Here is a 24,490-nt window from a genome sequence, read left to right as displayed (position 1 = left end):
ACCTTAGAGAGCTGCTCCTAGTCAAGAGTACTGTGCAAGATGGACCAATGACCTCACTTGGCATAATACATCTTCATATAGATCTATAAGCATTTCTTGCCAGCAGTCTTAGACATTAATCTCCACCAGGACTTCATCTCAGTGAACTGTTTACCGATGAACGTCACATGTATTTCTCCTGAATTTAGATAAACACGAGGAAACACAGTTCACCATAGCTCCTTAAAAAGAGAATGAAAAGGGTTTGTTAAGTATCTAAATGTGTTTTGGTATCATGTCTTACCTATTGTTTCAAACATGGCCTCCACTGGCTTAATTTATACTTCACCAAACAGCAGTCAGCAGCTCAAGGTCTTCCTACAAGAGAACTGTGGGAGGGAGAAAGATTTTAAACACACTAAGCTGTAAAAACAGGAATTTAATACTACTATGTCAGAACCATACCCCCTCCCCGACTGACTGATCTAGCAGAATCTCAATCAATCGCTTCTTATTTCTGTATTAGTTGTAGTCCCAAAAGTGAACAACAAGCTAATTAGATACCTCATCTCAAATGTTTGCACAGTTGTCATGTTACTGCAACACCACAGTGACGTTGTGTTGTAAGAGATTGAATTGGCACCCTGTCCTGAGCAATTTACTAGCACAGGCATACAACAATTGCTTCTTTTTATTTAAATGATAACAAACATTATGCTGCGGTATTCAAAATGCAGGTTCTAAAACCCACTATGCAAACTCTCATGAAGATATGGAGGAAAAGAGGGGCAGAGAAAGTGGGGTGCTGCAGAAATATGTAGTTGTAGAAAACAGAAGCAATATGGCTGCTTTTCTATGCTCCCCATAACCACTGGGCAACTTTTTTTTTTTTGCTCGTTTTCCACCAAAAGAAATAATTCAAGGGAAATTATACACAGCTGCAAAGACAAACAGAAAGTGCAACACACACATAATATAAAGAAAAGACCATCACTAATTAAGGCAGGGCAAGTCCCTGGATTTTGCAACTCTGTTACCTACAACACACCATCCCATGCTATTTGACTGAACCTTCGGCATTTCGGTAAAAAGGCATGTATCCTGCAATTCCCCTCCAATAGCTGTGAGAATTCTTTTTTGTGCTTGAACGCATAATTTCCAACCAGAAGTTTCACCGCGCTTCATTAAACCGGTCCTCTTAATATTTCACAAATCCATTTTCGATAAATACCTCGGGGGGAACTATAAGGCTTACAGCATCAGATTAACAAACATGCGATGCCAAAGATAGAAGGTGCAGTAACAGGCTTTGCCTTGCAGCCCTTACTGCAGGCAATGGCATTTCTCAAGCCTTGCTGGAATTAACACTGACAACCAGGCCCCACGTGTTCATTAGGTAGGCTAGACTTCGCAGGGAAGCAACCTCCCATTGGGATGGAAGAGAGGAAGCTTTTTGTGTGCGAGTGCCACGTTATCAATTTTACAGAGGCCAGCGAATGGCAAAAGGAACAGATTTGTAAGTTGATTGCCCACACAAAGAGGAATGAACCATTCAGGCATTCACACTGAGATGCAAATTGCCTTACACGTACAGTCAGGCTTCCTTACCTGAGCCCCCATTATCAAATGAGAGGATGAAATTAGATATTAAGTGAGGCGTCCTACTTATACATCCCTAGGATTCTTCTAGACAGAGCTACACAATATTAGGGAAGTGTGTGTGTATTAAGCATCTGCGATCACACCATGCAAACACAAAACGTGGTATCTGGTCATCCAGCAAGTTTCTACTGCCTTTTGTTGTTTTGTTTTAGAGGAAGCCTCTAGCCCTTCAGCTACAGAGATAAGTGATGGTGAGCTAAATAGCCGAAGACAGACGAATGACTGTGCACATCTTCTAAAGTTCAAAGGTAGAACTTTCTAGAAGGCACACAGGTGCTCCAGAACAGAACTTCAGAGAACGAGCAAAACTGCACAGGGAGGGGGGAAATTGGCCAAAACCACCTCTTCCTTCCATTCAGGGGAACATTCTGTGAACAGACCTCCGCTCACACTTTTCTGGACCCAACCCACTGTAAATAAATTAAATCCACTACGAGCAACACTTTGCCATGAGTTCAAATGAATTCATACTATATATGAAAGCAAATCAACGTGCCTTTCCTTCAGGGAGGTGCCCAAAAAGCAACACAAACATTTTGTCTGCCTTGCCAATCACTCTTTTGTAGTGTTAAATGCTTTCATGCAAATATATTTGGGTTGGCAGCATCAGGCCCCATTCAAGTGTTTGATCAACATGATTAACCATTTCATGAAGGAAGGGAGTGGAGCTGGGCCTGTGGCCACTAGCCCCCCCCCCCCCCGATGCATATGCACAGCAGTGGAGCATATGCCCGCACTGCCAGGGGTGGGCACACAGAGGCAGGCCGTGGCCAAGAAGAGCAGGTGGCAGCTTTGCCGCTCACTCTCCCCCTACTCTCTGCTACCAGGTCAGGCCAGGCATGCCTCACCATAGCCGAGGTGCAATGCTCTCTGCCTTGAATGGGAACCCTGTGTGATCAGCAGGCTTCCTGCCCAATGTGGAGATGGAGGCTGCCCATGCAATACTGAATCCTGATCTCCATAAGCAGAACAGAACCCCAAGGCTTGGATGTTGTTGCATCACCAACAGAGACACAGGGTAAATTTGGGACCAGAAAGAGCACCCTCACTCCCCCCCCCCATGCTAAAACCCATACATATTCTCGAGGACAGTACTGTTAATCCAGATGTTTCTCTAAACTAGGGTTGCCATATGTCCTAGAAATCCTGGACATGTCCTCTTTTGGGGGTGCCAACATGTCCATCCTAGGGGATGTTTTACATTTCAAAGGAAATATTCAGGGTTTGTTGGTTTGTTTATGGGGTTTTTGGTGCAGGCACAGAGTAGCTCAGACTTGGTCTCAGGCGCTGCAGCCCTGTGTGCCTATTTCCCCAGCTCAGGCTGGCAATGGTTCGGGCTGTCCTCTTTTTTTGCTCTTCAAGATATGACACCCCTACTCTAAATCTCAGAAGTTTTTCACAACCTCCATTTTTCATTCTCACTGCCAAGCAGCTCGAATCACATTTTAGAAACCTTTCTGTGCATGAGTATTTGCATCAGGATGTGGAGACACATTACGATGTGCATACTATTTAAAGCATACTTTATTATGCTCCACCCACGCTCAGATGAGCATTCCCATCTGTGGCTTCAGCTGATGACACTCAAAAGGAAACTTGTTTAGACATATAGGTCCCCTTGCTGCATCAGGTTAAATTAATAAAACGATGACTATTTTACATCCAAAGTTAAGGCACATGCAAGAATATGATCTATTCTCAAACTGTGATGCATAATAACCATGAAATATGGTTGCTACTTTACCTGTTCAATACTGTAACTGATTGTTCCTCACACAACTGTGGGGCACTATTTTTCGTGAGACATCACGAAGAGACATCACCTTGCCAACAAAGGTCCGTATAGTTAAAGCCATGGTTTTCCCAGTAGTGATGGATGGAAGTGAGAGCTGGACCATAAAGAAGGCTGATCGCTGAAGAATTGATGCTTTTGAATTATAGTGCTGGAGGAGACTCTTGAGAGTCCCATGGACTGCAAGAAGATCAAACGTATCCATTCTTAAGGAAATCAGCCCTGAGTGCTCACTGGAAGGACTGATTGTGAAGCTGAGGCTCCAATACTTTGGCCACCTCATGAGAAGAGAAGACTCCCTGGAAAAGACCCTGATGTTGGGAAAGATGGAGGGCACAAGGAGAAGGGGACGACAGAGGATGAGATGGTTGGACAGTGTTCTCGAAGCTACAAACATGAGTCTGACCAAACTGCGGGAGGCAGTGGAAGACAGGAGTGCCTGGTGTGCTCTGGTCCATGGGGTCACGAAGAGTCGGACACGACTAAACGACTAAACAACAAATTTTTCGTGATGACATGTTCTTTAAACACACACAAGATTCTGCTCATAACTAGCATTTTTGAGCCCACTATCTTGTTTCTCAACAAGCAATGCAACTTGGACACTGGTCTTATCAAAGCTGGGAGAGGTTAAAGCAATGCAAGAGTAAATGCAGTGATAAGACAAAGTTTATCACAGTTAATGGATAAATGAATTACCTGAATCAAGTCACTATATTGGAAACCCAACTGCCTAAAAAGTGTGTGGGGGGGAGTATGAATTGTTTTACAGAGTGGTTGTGATGCTAAAACAAGATATGAGCTGTAAAAGGTTTTAAAAATTGTTAATGGTAATTAATAAAAGCCTGACAAAAGTACAAATAAAAGATAAAAGACATGATCACTATTATTTTATTTCTTATTTTATCAATACTTGTAGAACATTCTAATTGTTATAGGAAATTTTTTTTTATTGTAAACTCAAATTATATAGCCAATTTATTCCTACTTTTATATGCACTTTGAAAAGGTACTCCAGGAATGTGACAAGTGCAGTATTTATATAAAGAATATATTTATCAATGCATTTAACTGATCTGCATCTGGGAAATCTGCTTAAACATATATCCACAAATACACAATTAAACTATGACATAAAAGAGTTCGTACAATTACTATAAATCTATCAAAACCAGTAAAATGCTATTTAAGATGTGAAATTTCTGGAGGGCAAAAATTGACCATTTCCCCAACAAATATAAAAGGCATAGGAAAATGGTAAAAGCCTTGTAAAATTATTCAGTAGGCAAAGCTAAGCAAAACAAAACAAGTGTCTACATAGATTCCCTTGATTAGTAAGAGAAAAATCCATTGGGATTTATTCATTAAATAACCACTGACATTTAATATTCTGATATTTTGTATATTCTGTCTCATATTTTGTTTGGTGACATCAACCACATGAACTGGCTTGTGTGCACTGGATTTTTCACCCATATGCTCTGTTTAAAAATGATGCCCACAAGTGTCCATCCCATAATGTCAGAACTGTTTTAGGAGGGCATGACACACTCACTTCAAATCATGCATCTGAATAAGATTCAATAACACATATAATCCAATCCAACCTACTGATAATTCAGCACATTTGAAAATATCTGGCAAAAATTCCATGAAGCAAAACATGTCCATCATGGTATCATCCAACAGCAAAGGCAGGAGGGAGGAGTCTTGCTCCTGAGTCCTTGTGAAGTCTAGGTATACACACCAATAAACTCCTGCATACCATCTAGAAACATAATTGCATTACAAAACCAACTTGTCTCCTTTGCTTTTTTTATTGCTCTGTTTGTTTGTTTGTTTATCTGCTTAATATAAAACAAAATCTGCCACCGAAGTAAAATTTGTAAGTAAAGTATCCTGTTGCTTCTAATTCCCTGGCAAATAAAGCTGATCACTTAATAGCACTGACATACACTCATATTTGCAGAAATTCATTACAGTTATTAATTGATTGTGCTAGCTTTGTTTCCTAACAGTTAATTTGGGGTTCTGTAATAAATGTAAGACTATCTTTGCTACTGTTCAAAGAAACCATTTCTTTAAATATTGATCATGATTTAACCAGTCAACATCTCCATTCACCTCTGACGGTAGAAAAGAAAGCTGCATATATAAATTCCAGATAAATAAATAAATTCAAAATAAGTGAAGTTATTTTTCCTATACAAACTAATAACCACACAGCGCACTGTTGCTAGAAGCTCTAGGATCAGAAAGCAATAATGAAACATCAAAAGAATTCACATTAAAAATATTTAAGCAGCTGATTTACATAATCCAATTGATTTCATGAATACCATGTTAGAATTCTCATGAATACTCTTGTTAGAAACCCATAAGTGTTTGAATTTGAATTTTATTACTGCAAGCTGGGCCTGGTCAAACCTAAATCTAAAGATTAAAGTATAATCTGGGCATTAGAAGATACTAACCTACTAAACATTCAGACTAAATTGTCATAGAAAAGGTTCAGTGCTCTCATGCCTATGGATGTCAAAAAAAAACATAGGGAGGAGACAAGAGATAAAAGCTATCTATACCAGCATTCAGAGCGGCACTTTTCTACTTTCCTAAAGCTGATATTGACCTTGGCTGTCCTAATGCAGATTTCTATTTTAACCCAAGACAAGAAGAATGTATTTCAATTCTTTATGGGAAAGCATGTCAACAGAAGGTTCAGGGCACACATTCATCAAATTCAGTGGCATTCAAAGATAAATGTAAATGTCTATTTCTCTGTTAATTATAAAGAGCGCAGGTAACAACAGCGATCTAACAAAACATAAGTTTTTGTTTTGACACAGAATGGTTTCTTCAGTTCATGATTTCATCAAACATACCAAGGGAAAAGTCCTAAACATTTCGCTAAAACTAGGCCTCCTTAATTTCAGCCTTCCTTTCTTCCCAACAAAACCCAACTCAAACCTACACTTTCCAGTATCATAGCTAAAATGAAAGCACAGCCATATTCTAAGTTTGCTGGAATTTTATAGCAAACCATTTTGATAAAGTGGCTTTCAAAGCAGTTTGCATGTCAATTATGCTAAAACCCAGAACTTTCCCTCACCATCTACTACCATGGTAAAAAGCACCTGACTTAGAAGGGGAGCCAATTCACGCAATCATTTTGCCACACGAAACTGCCCCTTTGGCTTGCAAAGACACTGTAGAGCTCAAGCGTTAATCATGCCTAATTCTGTTTAGGATTGGGGCTTGGTATTATGGACAAATAACATCATCCTGATCTTTGCTCATGCAGGAGCTCATGCAGAAAGCTAACATGCTACTACGAATTTTTGTTCAATACAATACTGAAGGCAGGTCCATCTGCACGCATGTGCCTGTTTAACTTCCAAGTGCATGGAGCTTGTCCCTGTACAGCACATACCACTATTTGTCCCTAATCTGGACTTCTTACAACTCAGTTCTCAGACCTGTTTGCTGGCCCAACAAGTAATTGCAAATAGGTTGCAACGCGCACCATCTGTGCAATGTGACAAAACATGTCACTGTAGCAAAGCAAAATAAACAGCAAGATACAAAATGAGTTCAAGTCAACTACAACAGCCTAACTTGCTTATTGAAAAGGCTGCCTACCACCTTTCCTCCTTAGGTTTAGAGTGTAGTTTTGTCATCGGCAAAGAAAAGAAAACTTACTAGACCACACTAAGATCCATTAATATGATGACATTCATTTCAGTGAGTGCACTGAACTGCTTACTGGAGAGGAGACTGCCATAAATAAGCAAGCACAGTTCTCCAAAATGTCATGTGAGCCTTTCTTTAAAATAGGTGCTATATTATCAAGTAAATACAAGACATCTTTGCAGACAGGGTCATGCTATACAGAACTCAAGCCTCTTGTCCTCCTATCTGTAAAAATGCTGGAGAGAAAGTCTCTGTACTGCCATGAAGTATTTATACTGTGCTATAGTTATTCACTAGTCCATAAAAGCCTTTGGAAAAAACTAAATTAAGAACCACCACAAACCAAAACAAAAAACATCTACCATTTGAAGTTTGATTCTAATTGTATTGCACAAAACACCTACAGATCTGCATGATTACTTGAAGAAAGAATTCACTCCTTATTTGCACTCTTGTGAATTATTCTAGATCCACACTTTAAAGATAGCCGCATGATCTCCAGAGAGTAGCACAGAGATAGTTGATTGAAAGAAAGAAAGAAGGAAAGAGCTAATGATTAAGATAGATAGCGCATCACTTTAACTTAACAGTCACAATGCGAAAGAGAGTTAAGTGAACTGAAATGCACTTTAGCTCTGAACTGGGGTTTTTGTGCTTACTGCATTAATTTCAAAAACACTGAAATGGTGTTTTCCATACACTACTACTGACCCCCTCTTGCTTTGGGCAAGTGTTGCTGCATCCTATGTCCAGCAGAATGGACACACGCCACACAAATATTAAAGGCAGTGGGGACTATGTTCACACACCGACTTTGATCGGGACCATTATACACATTAGTTGTACTTTAACACAGGGGATTATATCAAATCCCGAGCAATTAATATGTTGAGCAGCGACTGACGTTTGGGCCTTTTCAGCATGAGATGTAAAAGCAGCTGGGTGTGCAGGATAACACCTATACCCAGTTGCTTACTTCGCTCCTGCATATACACAAAGCCAATACTCTTCTGCTCCAGGCTAATTCAATGTGGAGTAATGATCAAGTCCTTAACTGTGTGCTCCCAGCAGACTAAAACCCTACCCATTCAAGCACACCAAAAGTGTGAGGATTGTGCATTTCTCAACTTTTTTTTCAACCAGTCATTTTAAACACAAGGGAATAACCCTTGTTAAGCAACGCCTAGCCAAGGGTAATGATCCTGAGTGTGTAGCCGCGACCACAACTAACCCTCAGTGTTTCGCTTCCAACAAGGGCAAAGGCGGAGTTCTCGGCTCGCTTTAGTTTAAGGTTACCAGATTATTTTTCAATGAATCCGGGGACACTTTTAAACTTCAATGGATTCTGTCTGGGGGACTGATTTGTAAATCCGGGGACTGTCCCCGGGAAACGGGGAAGTCTGGTAACCTTGCATTAGTTCTCTCCAGCTGCTTTCACAGAGGAGGGCAAAAATGTGAAAGCGACAAGTCTGGCTCTCTCCGGCTCAGGATGATGCTCCTTGGCATCCTCGCTCCCTGCCCGCTCCACTGCGCATGCAAACAGAGCGCATCTCCCCCCCCCCCCCGCATCTTCTCCTCTTAGCAATGCAAGTTCCTTTCCATTTGAACTCCCTGGGTTCGCCTAAGGGGAGAAGAGAGGATGCTCGCTGCTCCCCGGTGCCCCCCACTCCCCCCCCCAAAAAAAGCAAAGGCGTCGCATTGATCCCGAGTGTTTCTGGACGGTAAAGGGAGCTGGGAGAGCGACGGGAAGGGAAGGAAGGCGAGCAGGGAGCGTGACCGCAGGAAACTCCTCGCCAGAGGAAAGGGAGGGGGGAGACGGAGCCCAGCAGGCCAGGCCCGGGCAGGCGCGCTTTGGTGGGCCTCCCCATCCCTCCTCCTCCTCCTCCTACCCGCGGCAGACGCTGAAGCAGAACCGGTCCGCCGCATCCCTCCTGCTCGTCCAGCCGCCGAGTGAAGACCCGGACCTAGACCCGCCCCCTCCCCCTCCCCCCTCTGGCAGGTCCCGCTGCTGGAACCGGGCCAGCGCCAGCAGCTCCTGCCCAAGAAGCAACAGGCGGCCTTCGCTCCGCCAGCCGGTCTCCCCCCGCCCCACGCAGGCCAGGCCTGGCCGAGCCCTCCGCGGGCGCAGCGGTGCGCGCAACCCCCTTCTCTCCACCCCCCTGGAAAAACGAGGCTGGCCGAGAGAGGCTGGCGCCCCCCACCCCCGCCGCCAGCAGCGCCCCCCCCCTCAACGCCGCCGACCGAACCGGGATGCTCCCTTGGGGGCGATGGGAGGGGAGGCTCCCAAGAAGACAGGAAAGAGCGAGATCCAAGGAGGGGTTTGCGCAGCGCCTCACAGTTGCAGCAGCAGCGCCGGTGGTCGAGTGCGGGTTCCGCAAGGAGCCTCCGGCCTGATGAATTGCCCCTCCGCCTCGCCCCGAGCCCGGCTGGGCCGAGGGTGACCCTCGCCCTCCCGAAGTTCAGCTGAGGTTCAGTCTTTTGTCCGTCTCCGGGGAGGGGCGGGTGCCGAGAGAGACCCGCTTTCTCTCTGCCGGGCGAGGCCCCCTCGGCGGCTCCTTTTGCGCCCTCGGAGAAACGCGCGCCGGCTCCCCGGACCCTGAATCCTGTGGCGGCAGTTGCCCTATTTTCCCCGCGGCTGCTCTGGGAGGAACGAAGCGAGCGGGCGGCGGGAGGGAGGGAGAAAGCGAGGGTCGGATTCGGCCCAGCTCTCCTCTCCAACACGTGTTAAGAAGTTTCTTCATTCTCCCCCTCCCCCGCGCCCCATTTCGCCATTAGGTGGGTAGCTACCGGGACCATTTTTCGGTCACGGTGCCTCAACTTTGGAACCCCCTCCCCAATCTTCTAGGGGCCAGGTTACCTTCTCCCCACCCCCAATAAAATATTTCAGGACGACAGACCCCCTCCTAAAAAAGTTTATGGGCAAAGCCATTCAGATGCTGTGTGCGCGCGCCCTGTCCTAGGATTAGTTATGCGAGCTGGGGCTTACCTGCGCCCCCTCCCCCCAAAATAATATTTTATTCAAGTTGGCACCCCTGCCCCCAAACAGTTTGCCTGGCTGACCAGAGTGTTTTCTTTGAAGCACCAGGTATTTTTTTTTAACGGGGTATTAATTGTCCTGCTAATTATGCAGCTGGCTGCTTGCTCTGCTGCTGCTTTCAACTTCCAGGAATCTTTCACGTTTTGGTCTTATGAGAGCCTCACGGCAAGATTTGATCCACAGGCAGTGATAAAAATCTGTTTTAGTGGATGAATGCATACATGGTATTAACTATGCATGAAGAAGAAGAAGAGGAGGAGGAGGAGTTTAGATTTGATATCCAGCTTTATCACTACCCTAAGGAGTCTCAAAGCAGCTAACAATCTTCTTTCCCTTCCTCCCCCACAACTAACACTCTGTGAGGTGAGTGAGGCTGAGAGACTTCAGAGAAATATGACTAGCCCAAGGTCACCCAGCAGCTGCATGTGGAGGAGCGGGGAAGCGAACCCGGTTCACCAGATTATGAGTCTACCGCTCTTAACCACTACACCACACTGGCTCTATATAGAACAGTCTATGTAGATCAAAAGGCTGCTTCCAGTATTTTTAGGATGTTAGGCCACCATGATGCTGCCTCTTCCTCAAAATATTTTCATTCGGTACATTTAGGGCTGATGTTATGCAGATTTGTGTAGGGGTACTGTAAACCCACAATTTAATTTATTTATTGCATTTATAGAGCACCTTTATCTTAGAAGGATCTCAAGGTGGTGCAGTGGTTCTCCCCCTCCGCATTTCTTCCTCACAGCTACAGCTGGGCGATACCTGGTTTTCAGCATCACAATGTATCACCAGCTAAGCATCGTGATATAGTGATACATCACAATGTCTGAAATAAGGATGGAACTATGTAGAAGCATGGGCTGGCTTCACAGTTTCCCCCACATTGTGATTTTTTGCATAGCGCATGTGCACACACACACACACACACACACACAAAAGCATATGATTTGTGATCCATTGCTAGGTCTAAAATTGTGAAACTGATGTCACAACATGGATTTCAAACTGGTTTTGGACAATATATCTCACAGTCCCACTCAAAACCACCCTTTGAGGTAGGATAGACTAATTGATGGTGACTGGCCCAAGGTCACCTGGTGTGTTTCATGGCTGAGTGGGGATTCGAACCCTGGTCTCCCATGTCCTAGTCCAACACACTAACCATTACACAACACAGGGGTTACAATCTGGGGATTGCGCCCAAAGCCAAAATCCCATTCAATCAAAACACAATGAGGTCAATGCTGGGTGGGATTGCCAAAGTCTTCCCCCCCCCCCATGCCCTCCCACTTTCCACCTGCTTATTATTGTTATTGTTATTATTAATTGAAAAGTGCTTAAACCTGAATCCGCACAAAGTGAATGTGTATAAGTTGTGGGCTTACTGTACACCCCATTGAACTTTAAGGAATGTAAACATGTATAGGATTTTGCTGTAAAAGGCCTACATCAAAGAAAACCATGAATATTCTTGGGAATAACAGATATAACTTTTGATCTGCAGCATTTTCATATCTATAATTATGGTCCTTACAGGAGTTGGTGTTTTCATTTCAAAAGCTTGTGTTTTAGTTATAAAAGAAGATACTGCAGGAAAAAAATGGAAATAATAAAACTATGTTCCCCTTTCTGCCACAACTTTTTCTACTTAATGTAAAGGCAGTCAATGTGGTCTAATACTTAAAAGAGTGTTGGACTAGGATCTGGGAGACCAGTTTGAATCCCAAAGGGTTACCTTGGTTCACTTACAGTCTTTCAGCCATTTCTCCTTCACAGGGTTGTTGTGAAAATAAAATGAGGAGGGCGAGAATTGTATGCCCTACCTTGTGGCCCTTGGAGGAAAAGTGGGATATAAATGTAATTAAATAAAAATTAATTAATTATTTAATATTGGTAGGAAACAGCTTTGGGAGGTATAACAGTCTCAGCATGCCTTGCCTTGTTGCCAGTAAAAGGGAATGGTTTCACTTAATGTATTTAAATCATGTCACTGAAGCAATTTTCTTTTCTTGGCAGTATAAACTGGAGACTACATCCGTTGGGTATGACATGTGAATAGCTACAAGAGTACAACAATTTTGCACCAGAGTACTTATACTGTACAGTCACTGAACTCTGCATGTGAATACTGTACAAATGTACCCCCTAAACTGCTTGTGTATCCAGGTACAGAGATTGCACATGTGTTGAATGTAACATGTGAACACACCCATTATCTGTCCTTAATCTGGGCTTCTTATAACTCTGTGCTCAAACCTGTTTGCTGGCCCAACAAGTCAATTGCAATGGGTTGCAATGCCCACCATCTGTGCAATGTGACAAAACATGTCACTGTAGCAAAGCAGGATAAACAGCCGGATACAAAATGACTTCAAGTCAACTACAACAGCCTAACTTGCTTATTGAAAAGGCTGCCTACCACCTTTCCTCCTTAGGTTTAGAGTGTAGTTTTGTCATTGGCAAAGCAAAGAAAACTTACTAGACCACACTAAGATCCATTAATATGCTGGCATTCATTTCAGGGAGTGCACTGAACTGCTTACTGGAGAGGAGACTGCCATAAATAATCAAGCACAGTTCTCCAAAATGTCATGTGAGCCTTTCTTTAAAATAGGTGCTATATTATCAAGTAAATACAAGACATCTTTGCAGACAGGGTCATGATACACAGAACCCAAGACACTTCTCCTCCTATATGTAAAAACACTAGAGAGAAAGTCTCTGTACTGCCATGGAGTGTTTATACTGTACTATAGTTATTCACTAGTCCATAAAAGCCTTTAGAAAAACTAAATTAAGAACCGCCACAATCAGAAACAAAAAGCACATACCATTTGAAGCTTCATTCTAATTAAACACATACAAATCTGCACAATTAGCTGAGGACAGAATTCACCCATTGTATGCTATACTGTAAATCAGTCTGAATGGACATTTGTAGAGATAGCTAAATACGTCAATTTATATAAGTAAGCCTACGAAGTGTCTGACACTGCAGTCTGGTAATCTCTACACAATACCACAGAGATTACAGTGGTTGGGATTTTCAGGAAAGCTAATGATTTAAAATAGATAGTGCACCACTAAAACTCAATAGTTGCAATGCAACAGAGAGCTAAGTGGACTGAAGTGCACTTAAACTCTGTGCAGAGCTTTGAGAAACTAAAAAACAAAGTGCGAGACTGGCTTCATTACTATCAGATAATGGAGGCATATAATTTGGATAAGAAAATTGGCTTCCAGGTGGAGAAATCAAAATTGGAAACAGAACTGTTAGAACCCACTACTAAGACTTTGTCAAGAATGTATAACTTGTTGCTGAAATGGAATACTCAGGACGAAACTGTGAAATCTGCTATGATTAAATGGGCACAAGATTTAGGACACAATATCATGTTTGCTGACTGGGAACAGTTGTGGACCACAGGTATGAAATTTACGGCATGTAATGCCTTAAGAGAGAATATTATGAAAATGATATACAGGTGGTACATGACCCCAGTCAGGCTTGCAAAAATCTATCATTTGCCCGATAATAAATGTTGGAAATGTAAAGAAAATGAAGGTACATTCTTTCACCTTTGGTGGACGTGCCCAAAGATTAAGGCTTTCTGGGAAATGATATATAATGAATTGAAAAAGGTATTTAAATATACCTTCTTGAAGAAACCAGAGGCCTTTCTCCTGGGCACAGTCGGCCAATTGGTGTTAAAGAGGGACAGAACTTTCTTTATGTATGCCACAACAGCAGCAAGAATTCTTATTGCAAAGTATTGGAAGACACAAGATCTACCCACCCTGGAAGAATGGCAGATGAAGCTGATGGACTATATGGAACTGGCGGAAATGACTGGCAGAATCCGAGACCAGGGAGAAGAGTCGGTGGAAGAAGATTGGAATAAATTCAAAGATTATCTACAGAAATATTGTAAAGTTAATGAATGTTAGAATGATGTTCGATAAAAACTAAGTGGTTCTTAGCTGAAATGTTACAAGGGAAGATGAAAAAAAGGGTTTACTATGTAATATGTAAAAATCTAAAAGTACAATATATTTATGATTATTGACTAGGATATTTAAAAGAGGGGAGGGAACTGCTGAACAAAATATGTGAACTGGAATACAAAAAAGGGAGGTGCGAGGAGGTCGAGGAAACAAGTAAATGAAGGATAAGACATAGAAAGACTAATCTGTTCGTTTAACTGTTTTTATTTTGTATTTTTCTATTTTTCTATTTTTTTTCTTTTTGTATCTGTTTTCCTTTTTCTTTTTTGGCTCATTTTTGTAATATGTTGAAATTTTAATAAATATCTTTAAAAAAAAAAAAGAAGTGCACTTAAACTCTGAACTGGAGCTTTGGGGCTTACTACAGACCTGCATTTATTTTGAAAACACAGAAATAGTGTTTTGCATAGACTGGCCCCTTCTTGCTTTGGGAAAGCGTTGCCGAATCATGTTTCCCGCAGAATGGGCACATCCTGATACAAATATTATAAGCAGTGAGGACTATGCTCATACACTGGTTTTGATCAGGACCATTTGACACGTCAGCTATCCCTTAATACAGAGGGGTTGCTATTCATTCCCCCTCAATGATCACCAGCTGATTATCGGGCATTTTCACTGCGAGATAAAAGGAGTGGATTTATTAGCACGTGCAGGATGTCTGTACGGTTTTGCTCACTTTACTCCTGCCTACACACCAATAAACTCTTCTATTGCACGCTAATTGTATCTGAAGCAATTATCAACTACTTATCTCTGTGCTCCCAGCTATTACAACAGGTTAGAAACCTAGTTCTACCTATTCACGTGCACCGAAAGAGAGGGGCTATATTCATCTTTCCGCCGTACTTCCAACACAACATCAGCCTTGTTAAACAACGCCCAGCCCAGGTTAAGGCGGAGTTCTCGCCTCCCTTTCGTCCTCTTCAGCTGTTTCCACGGAGGAGGGCGAAAAAGCGAAGCTAGCCAGACCTCCTTCAACTGGGGATGATGCTGCTTCCTTGGCATCCTTCGTCCCCCAGCCCGCTCCACCGCGCATGTAAACGGAGCACATCTCCCCCCCCCCCCCAAAAAAACCCTTCTCAACAATGCAAGTTCTTTCCCATTCGCAGCTCCTCAGTTCGCCTAACGGGAGGGGAGAGGATGCTCGCTCCCCGGTCCGCCCCCCCTCCCAAAAAGCAAAGATGTTGCATCTAATCCCGTAGCACGACCAACCCCAAGTGTTTCAGGGCGATCGAAGGGGGGGGGGGAGAGACCAGAGAGTAGGAACCAGAGCTGCTTGGGAAGGCGAGCAGGGAGCGTGACCGCAGGAAACTCCTCGCCAGAGGAAAGGGAGGGGGAGACGGAGCCCAGCAGGCCAGGCCGGGGAAGGCGCGCTTTGGTGGGCCTCCCCATCCCTCCTCCCCCTCCTCCTACTACCCGCGGCAGACGCAGAACCGGCCCGCCGCATCCCTCCTGCTCGTCCAGCCGCCGAGTGAAGACCCGGACCGAGACCCGCCCCTCCCCCTCCCCCCCCGGCAGGTCCCGCTGCTGGAACCGGGCCAGCGCCAGCAGCTCCTGCCCAAGAAGCAACAGGCGGCCTTCGCTCCGCCAGCCGGTCTCCCCCCGCCCCACGCAGGCCAGGCCTGGCCGAGCCCTCCGCGGGCGCAGCGGTGCGCGCAACCCCCTTCTCTCCACCCCCCTGGAAAAACGAGGCTGGCCGAGAGAGGCTGGCGCCCCCCACCCCCGCCGCCAGCAGCGCCCCCTTGAACGCTCCCGACCGAACCGGGATGCTCCCTTAGAGGGGAAGGGAGGTTCCCAAAAGACAGGAAAGAGCGAGATCCAAGGAGGGGTTTGCGCAGCGCCTTACAGTTGCAGCAGCAGCGCCGGTGGTCGAGTGCGGGTCCCGCGAGGAGCTTGCGCCGCCGTTCCGGCCTAACGAGCTGCCCCTCCGCCTCGCCCCGAGCCCGGCTGGGCCGAGGGTGACCCTCGCCCTCCCGAAGTTCAGCTGAGGTTCAGTCTTTTGTCCGTCTCCGGGGAGAGGCGGGTGTCGAGAGAGACCCGCTTTCTCTCTGCCGGGCGAGGTCCCCTTCGGCTCCTTTTGCGCCCTCGGAGAAACGCGCGCCCGGCCCGTGAATCCGGCCGGGCTCTCCTCCCCCAGCCCCGGCTCTCCTAGCCGCTCCCGGCCAGGCAACTATCTCGGCGCCGCCGGAGCGGGCGCTGCTTGCTGGGAAGGAGCCATGACAACAGCAGCAGCAACAGGAGGGGCCGCCAGGTGTCCCGCGAAGCCGGCGGGAGGCCAGATGGTCCTGCGGCTGCTGCCGCAGGAGGCGACTCCAAAGGGGTGAGGGGTCTTCGCCCCCCAAAAAAAATTATTTGAGGGGACTGCACCCCCCCCAATTGATGGGCATGGTAATTCATATGGTGTGTGTGCCCTGTCATGTGATTGATTATGCAGGGGGGCTGATTACCTGATACCCCCCCTCGATATTTTATTTATGTTGCCATCACCAGCAGCTGCCCTACTTTCTTCGTCACTGCTCTGGAAGAAAAAGACCTGGGGAAAGAGGGAAATACAGGACATGATGCCTGCCATATTTTGAGTCGATGTGCAACCAACTTGTTGCAGGCCACCCCAATCTCTGTTTTGTTTTGTATACATTTTTTATTTATTTTCCATTTAATAATATACATTCACATCATCGTTATCCACTTCACCTCCCTGGGTCTTTAGAGCCTATTGACTTCCTTCCCGCCCGCCTCATGGCTTTCAAAATTAACCTTTATATATCATTGCATTTTATATGTTTTCCAATTCTAATTACACTCCTTACAAAATAGCTCAAAATTTAAATAAATACAGGAAGGTAGAAAAAATCTCATTACAAGTCTTCAGACAACCCTGTTAGTGATGTTAATTCCTTACAATAATCTTTCAGATATTGTATATATTTACTCTTTTGGAATACTTGATCATGCTGGTTTCGGGGTTTTTCTTGTCAGCTTTGCCAGTTCTGCAAAGTCCATCATCTTCATATGCCACTCTTCTTTCATTGGTACTTCTTGTTGTCTCCATTTTGGGGCTGAGAGAATTCTTGCCACAGTTGTTGCATACATAAACAGTCTTTTATCTTCCCTTGGTATCTCTTCACCCACTATACCCAATAAAAAGGCTTCTGTTTTTTTAATAAAAGTATTTTAAAACATTTTCTTTAGCTCACTACAGCAGGCCACCGCAATCTCTGAGTGGTTGGAAGTTCTGGGCATTCACCCAGGGTTTGAGTTTCCTTCAGAGTGAGGCAGAAACCATGGGGTCTTTAGGATATACAGTTTTGTTTACACATGAATACAATCTCACCCTACCCTAGAGGCACAGGAACTGGTTTGTTCTCACTGGATGCTGAACTGCCAGAAGCTGTATTCTCTCTTTTTTTAATATTATATTTTTATTGGTTTTCAGATACAAAAAACAACTTTATATACTCCATACATCTTAATTAAATCTTACTTCTCTTTTTGACTTCCCTCAATTTGTCTGCAATTCCTTCCCTTTATTACTTTTAACACATTTCTGCCATTTTAACCATTTCCCCTCACAGAGCTTCCTTAAAACTTACAAACGTAATTTGATTATCACTCAGTTTTTGCATATATTGGATAAACTTTTCCCAATCTTCTGTAAATCTTTGATCTCGTCGATTCCGGATCCTTCCAGTCATTCTATCCAGTTCTGCATAGTCCATCATTTTAGTTCTCCATTCTTCTATCGTAGGTAGCTCCTCCTGTTTCCATTTCTTGGCCATCAGTATTCTTGCTGCTGTCACTGCATATAAAAAAACTTCTTTTCTTTCTTATTTATCTCATTACCTGTAATGCCTAGTAAGAAAGCTTCTGGTTTCTTAACAAATGTATATTTCAACATTTTCTTCAATTCATTATAAATCATCTCCCAGAAGCATTTTACCTTCTTACATTCCCACCACATATGAAAAAGGTACCTTCTTTTTCTTTACATTTCCAACATTTGTTACTTGTCTTATACATTTTTGCTAACTTCACAGGTGTTACATACCATCGGTACATCATTTTCATAACATTTTCTTTTATAACTGTACATGCAGTGAATCTTAAACCTTCTTTCCAGAGTCTTTCCCAATCCTCCATTTGTATATTATACCCTATATCTTTTGCCCAGTCAATCATAACTGATTTTACCTCCTCATCCTTTGTACACCATTCCAATAATATCTTATACATTTTTGCTAAAATCTTATAGTCATTATTCAGTATTTCTGTCTGAAATTTTGATTCTTTATCAGCAAAATCCCTCTGATTCAAGTCTTTTCGAAACATCTCATTAATTTGAAAAAAATGCAGCCAGTCATTCACATAGTCCTTAACTTCTTCAAATGGTCTCATTTTCCATTTTCCTTCACTTTTATATATTAACTTCTCATATGTCACCCATCCCCCTGTCATATTGACTTTCTTCACACTCATTGCCTCCAACGGTGACAACCAATATGGAGTTTTTTGTTCCAACAGATTTTTATATCTTTCCCACACTTCAATCAGAGACCTTCTTATAATATGATTTTCAAAACCTTTATGTACCCGTTTCTTGTCATACCACAAATACGCGTGCCACCCGAATCTATTATCAAAACTTTCAAGATCTAACACATCTGTGTCTTCTAATTTCATCCATTCCTTCAACCAACAGAGGCAAGATGCTTCATAATACAATTTCAAGTCTGGCAGGGCGAAGCCTCCTCTTTCTTTTGCGTCTGTCAATATCTTAAATTTTATCCTCGGCTTCTTACCCTGCCAGGTATACCTTGAAATTTCTCTTTGCCAATTTTTAAAAATCACTGCCCCTTTGATTACTGGAACTGTTTGAAACAAGAATAACATCTTCGGTAGCTCATTCATTTTTATTGTTGCAATTCTTCCCCAAAATGACAATTTCATTCTTCCCCACACCTCTAAGTCCCTTTTGATCTTGTTCCATGTTGGAATGTAATTATTCTGAAACAATACTCCTGGGGGTTAACCAAACTCCTAAGTATTTAACTTTCTTAACCACTTCTATTTCAGTTTGCTGCTGTAATCTGTTAACAATCTCTGGATCTATATTTTTAGTAATTGCTTTAGTTTTTTTTCTTATTCAAGATGAATCCTGCCAACTGGCCAAATTGGTCTGTTTCTTTCAACACTTCTGTTACCGTATTCATAGGGTCTTCCAGAGTTAATACTAAATCATCCGCAAAGGCTTTAACCTTATATCCTTTCCTACCCACCGTTACCCCTTTTATCTGATCATTACTTCTAATTGCCAGAAGCTGTATTCTCAACTCTGGCATTCGTCTTTCTAACTAGCAGGAAGTTGAGCAGTGGGTTGTATTAAGCCATTTCCTTTGTTCCCTTAATGGCCATTTCCTAGGCCATCACCTAACCAGGAAGACTATTCCATGAAGGCATTAGAAGGGTCTGGCACACAGCCTACCCACTTCCAACCTGGTAATATATATTGTTATGCGTTTGGGGGGGTGTCAGACTCCCCTAAATCCCTGGACCCAGTAAGTGTTAGAATTTAATTAAGCCTCCTGATCCCCTGGATCCAGCAAGGGTCAAAAGACAAGGCAGGCTACTTGCCTTATGAGGTAATTGCCTGGGAGATGAGCCATTAAGAGAGAACAAAGGAAAAGGTGATGGACCATTAAGAAAGCAGAAGAGAGGGGACTCTGCGCCAGAGGGCAAATGGGTGGAGCACCTCCTCCAGCTCTTAGATAATCAGGAGGACAGAGTTTTGAGCAGAGTTTGCTGTGATGTGACCTAGAGGGAGAAAGCTTGAAGGCTGGAAAAGCAGAGGGAGAGCCATGGGTGATTTCTTCTTGAACCCAAGGATGCAGCTGTGGCAGAAACCCCAAGGAGGTTTGTTTGGTGCCTTCATTATACATCTTTAGATGCCAGGCAGAAACATCCCTCTTCTACCAAGCCATTGACTGATTAACATGCTGCAGCCTTTTAAATGTGTTTATATATATATTGATGATGATGATGATGATGATGAACCTCTTGGGGTTAATGCTAATGTTGTGAACCCCTCCATCAAAGGCTCAGGTTGGTTATATGTGTAAATAATAAGCCATATCACATAAAGACACCACAGTCTCCTCTGTGCCTCATTTCCAAAGGAAACACAGACCCTGGGTAAGTGCCTGGATCTCACACTGTTCTGAGATCAAGGTGATGTTCAACAAAAGCTTGTTGACTGAATAAACCCTATATTATATATTGGAATAGAGCCAGAGGAAAGCCTCTGGAAGCCTAAATTCCCTTAAGTTCAAACGGGCCAATCAGAGGCCCTTATTGCTGGTCAGTGCCTTGCTGGTTGGCCAGACATTGTCTGCTTTCATGCCTGGCTGGCCAGGGGGGCATTTAAGCCAGTCATGCTGAACGCCCCCAGTGCAGTCGGCAGAAGAAGCAACCACACTTGAGTAGTCAAAGTGCTGTGGGAAAGTCTACTTAAATTTGTTCGGTCAATAGATAACTTTCATTACAAAATTAGAAATTTGCATTTAAGGGCAGTTCCTTTCAACTCCTGCATAAAGCATCTTCAAGGAATGAAAGTTAGCTGTATTGGTAACACGCTGTTTACTACTGAGAAAAGTTAGAATTCAGAACTTTGCTGTTTGGGATCCATTCCATATTTTGGATTATTGTACTGGCAAGTTCAGCACATTAGTTTCACTTACTGGAGCAGCTATTTTGGCATCGGTGTTGCATAGATTTGCATTTTTAAGAGGTTCCCCCCCTTTTTTTTTAAAGAACACAGCTTCCTCTGGTACATAACTCCATAACTCTTAATTTTCTACTGGAGGTTTCATGTGTGCCTGGGGTAAAAAAATAAAATAAAAAATACAGCCCTTAAGGTAGAGCAATTTGAAAAAAAAAAATCATTAAAGGGATGTTAATTATTTATAATTGCAAAACAAAATAAGTAGAAAGTGCAGGAATATAAAGGATAAATTCTGTATATGCAAACATGATTGTTTCAAACCACAGGCCTTGCCCTTGGCAGAGTGGTGAATCCAAATAAATGACAAAGCCCATTAACATTATCATAGATCATTCAGACACAAAATACCTAAAAGGAATGTCTGGTTTGGCCAGATTAAGGCTACTTTAAAAACAGTTCTGCTTTCCCAAGGTGACCACAGATTTGTCATGCTCCAGTTGCAGACTTCTGGATCCAAAGATGTTTCTGCTGAAAGAACTCAGGGGTCACAGTCCAGGTGGAACATGTGACTCTGTGAAGATTAGTAGTGCAAAAGTTGTTCCTGCATTCAGAGATGCACTCTGCCCCAACACTGCTTTAACATTTGGACTGTGAGGCAGATGGTGCTTAGATGAAAAAAACACTGATTAAATCAATGACTTAACACAGTGAAGCAAATTCACAGTGGCCTGAATTTTGGGGGTATGGCTGCTTGTTTGCAGAGCAGTGACTGCAATTCTCTGGGCTGTTTACAACCATAAAGTGTAGAAATAAGACATAATATGAAATCCAAAGCAGGATAATACCAACTGCAGAGTAGAACACCAACAACAAAGAGTAAGATCAGTACAAAGACCTGAAAAACCACCAAATGGTTTGCAAATTAAAATGCATGGGAAAATAGAAGGGTCTTTGCCTGATGTCAAAAAGATGCTATTTCTGGATAGGACATTCTACAGATGATGTGCCGCCACTGAAAAGACTTTCTCTAGCAGACAACTGTGGGGAATGCACAGAAGGGCCTCAGAATATGGTCTTAGGGTCCAGATACTGTATGTCTATATGGGAGGAGGTGGTCCTTCAGAAAACCTGGTATCAAGCCATTTAGGGTTTTAAAGGCAAACATACCAGAACTTTGAATTTGACAGAGCAGGTGGCAAAGAACTATCTTCATGTTGTATTGGCAGTCTTAACTTTCTCTGTTGTGCCCAGTGTCTTGTGGAGTACTTTCCCTATTGAGATGAGGTGGGCACCCACTGTGGGTTATTCACCCATGCTTTCCATTATCGCCAGTATCAGATCCTTGATGTACTTGGTTCCTGCAATAATACTTTACTGACGGTTATTGATTTTTATTGGATATTGTTGTTTTTTATTATGTTTATGTTATATTGTATTTATACCTCTTTCTCTTTTGTAAATAAAAAGCAGTATATAAAACTATAATATGGAAAAGGAGAAGAATTTTTTTGCTGTCCAGGTCGCAAGGTAGTTAGATTGGTCTGAACTAGGGCCAGGGCCTTTTCAGTACTGGCCCCGATTTGGTGGAACGCTTGGTCACAAGAGACTAGGGCCCTGCAGGACTTGACATCTTTCCACAGGGCCTGCAAGACAGAGCTGTTCCATCTGGCCTTTGGTTTGGACTCAGTCTGACCCTTATGTTTCCCTCCCCTTATGGTTTTGATCTATGGGCTATTAAAATGAGGCTGCATTTTAAATTGTATTTTAACCCGTATTTTAAATTGCCCCCCCCCCCATTATGTTTTTCTTGTAATTTTACTGGTGATAGCCATGCTGAGCTCGGCTCTGGCTGAGGAGGGTGGGGTATAAATAAAAAATTATTGTTATTATTACAGAAGAGCTAATGTTTTCAAAGGCAACCCACATGTAGCTCATTGTAGTAATCCAAATGAGAAGTTACTAGTGCATGGACAACTGTAGTAGCAAACCTAGTCCTGCACAGATAGGATCACATTTGGTATATCCTAAGGTGATTCAAAAGGACGCAGGTGGCACTGTGGGTTAAACCACAGAGCCTAGGACTTGCCTATCAGAAGGTCGGCGGTTCGAATCCCTGCAACAGGGTGAGCTCCCGTTGCTCGGTCCCTGCTGCTGCCAACCTAGCAGTTCAAAAGCACATCAAAGTGCAAGTAGATAAATAAGTACTGCTCCGGCGGGAAGGTAAACAGTGTTTCCGTGCGCTGCTCTGGTTCGCCAGAAGCGGCTTAGTCATGCTGGCCACATGACCCGGCAGCTGTACGCCAGCTCCCTCGGCCAATAAAGCGAGATGAGCGCCACAACCCCAGAGTCAGCCACGACTGGACCTAATGGTCAGGGGTCCCTTTACCTTTAAGGTGATTCAAAGAATCATAGAGCTGGAAGGGACCCCAACGGTCATTTAGTTCAACCCCTTGCAATACAGGAATCTCATCCATGACAGATGGCCATCCAATCTCTGCTTAAAAACCTCCAAGTAAGAAGAGTCCACAAGCTCCCAAGGGAGACCAATCCACTGTTGAGCAGCTGTTACTGTCAGAAAGTACTTCCTGATGTTTAGGCAGAACCTCCTTTCTTGTAATTTGAAGCCATTGGTTCAAGTCAGACCTTCCAGCAGGAGAAAACAAGCTTCCTCCATCTTCTATGTGACAGCCCTTGAGATATCTGAAGGTGGTTTTCATATCTCCCGCCAGCCTCCTCTTTTCTAGGCTAAACATACTGAGCTCCTTCAAGCACTCCTTGTAAGGCTTGGTTTCCCGACGCTTGGCCATCTTGGTTGCCCTCCTCTGCACACGTTCCAGCTTGTGAACATCCTTCTTAATTTGTGGTGCCCAGAATTGGACACAGTATTCCAGGTGTGGTCTGACCAAGGCAAAATGGAGTGGTGCTATTGCTTCCCTTGATCTGGACACTAGACTTCTGTTGATGAAGCATTAGGGTTGGTTTTTTTGCTGCTGCATCACTCTGTTAACTCATGTTAAGCACTGCTGACTCATGAAGTCACTTGACAAATGAAAAGTTGTGCAAATGAAAAGGAAAAAAAATTATTAGTGCCCAACACCAGGTGCCAGCATCAAATCCCACATTGGGTGATGGAATCCTCACAGACCACAGCCGCCCCCAACCTCAGTGCCAGATTTACATATAAGCTAAACAAGCTATACCTTAGGGGCCCACTCTCTTGCAGGCCCCCAAAAAATTTAAAGGGAAAAAACCTGGATGTACATTTCCAAAATATAAGATAAAAAACACATAAAATAAAACCATACAGCAACAGTGTTTTGTGTTGTGTAGGCTCCTATGATGTAAGTAGGGAGCTTGCTACCCTGCTCCCTAAAATATCACTGGTTTGCTCATTTCTATATATATATAGGGTGCCTACAGTTTGCATGGACTGGTTGCACGGCAACATGTGCAAATGGCTTTAGATACCTATTAGGTCAATAAATTACCATACAGCATATATTCAACACAAAAAAACAGCAACAATTGGTTGTTAACAAAGGACAGCTGGGCATATAAAAGGTCCCATTACCTTCAGTAACTTAGGGCCTCATCAAACCTA

General features: G+C 43.4%; 2 protein-coding genes and 1 long non-coding RNA gene across 20 annotated transcripts in view; 2 read left to right on the top strand and 1 right to left on the bottom strand.

Moving 5' to 3' along the window:
• MPDZ (multiple PDZ domain crumbs cell polarity complex component) overlaps positions 1–16,492 on the bottom strand; it is a 122,705-nt gene extending 106,213 nt beyond the window's left edge. For 12 of the 14 annotated variants that reach the window (XM_080987634.1, XM_080987631.1, XM_080987636.1 and 9 more), the window contains exon 1: positions 284–368. In XM_080987634.1, coding sequence (XP_080843760.1) covers positions 284–299 — 16 coding nt within the window. In that variant the 5' untranslated portion in view covers positions 300–368. Of the gene's footprint in view, positions 1–283; positions 369–9,012; positions 9,092–16,017 lie in introns of those variants that run through there. The other 2 variants (XM_080987632.1, XM_080987624.1) reach the window with 2 other exon arrangements.
• FREM1 (FRAS1 related extracellular matrix 1) overlaps positions 1–24,490 on the top strand; it is a gene marked incomplete at its 5' end in the record, with an annotated part of 715,053 nt that overhangs the window by 142,016 nt on the left and 548,547 nt on the right. The gene's annotated exons all lie outside the window — the stretch shown is intronic.
• LOC308466836 lies at positions 19,484–20,970 on the top strand. The gene is made up of 2 exons (XR_013980999.1): positions 19,484–20,554; positions 20,635–20,970. It is a non-coding gene; the product is annotated as an uncharacterized lncRNA (long non-coding RNA).

This window comes from Podarcis pityusensis (genome assembly GCF_964106645.2).
Source record: "Podarcis pityusensis genome assembly, chromosome: 17".
In the NCBI taxonomy this organism is placed as follows: domain Eukaryota; kingdom Metazoa; phylum Chordata; class Lepidosauria; order Squamata; family Lacertidae; genus Podarcis; species Podarcis pityusensis.
This window is presented reverse-complemented; position numbering and strand designations above follow the sequence as displayed.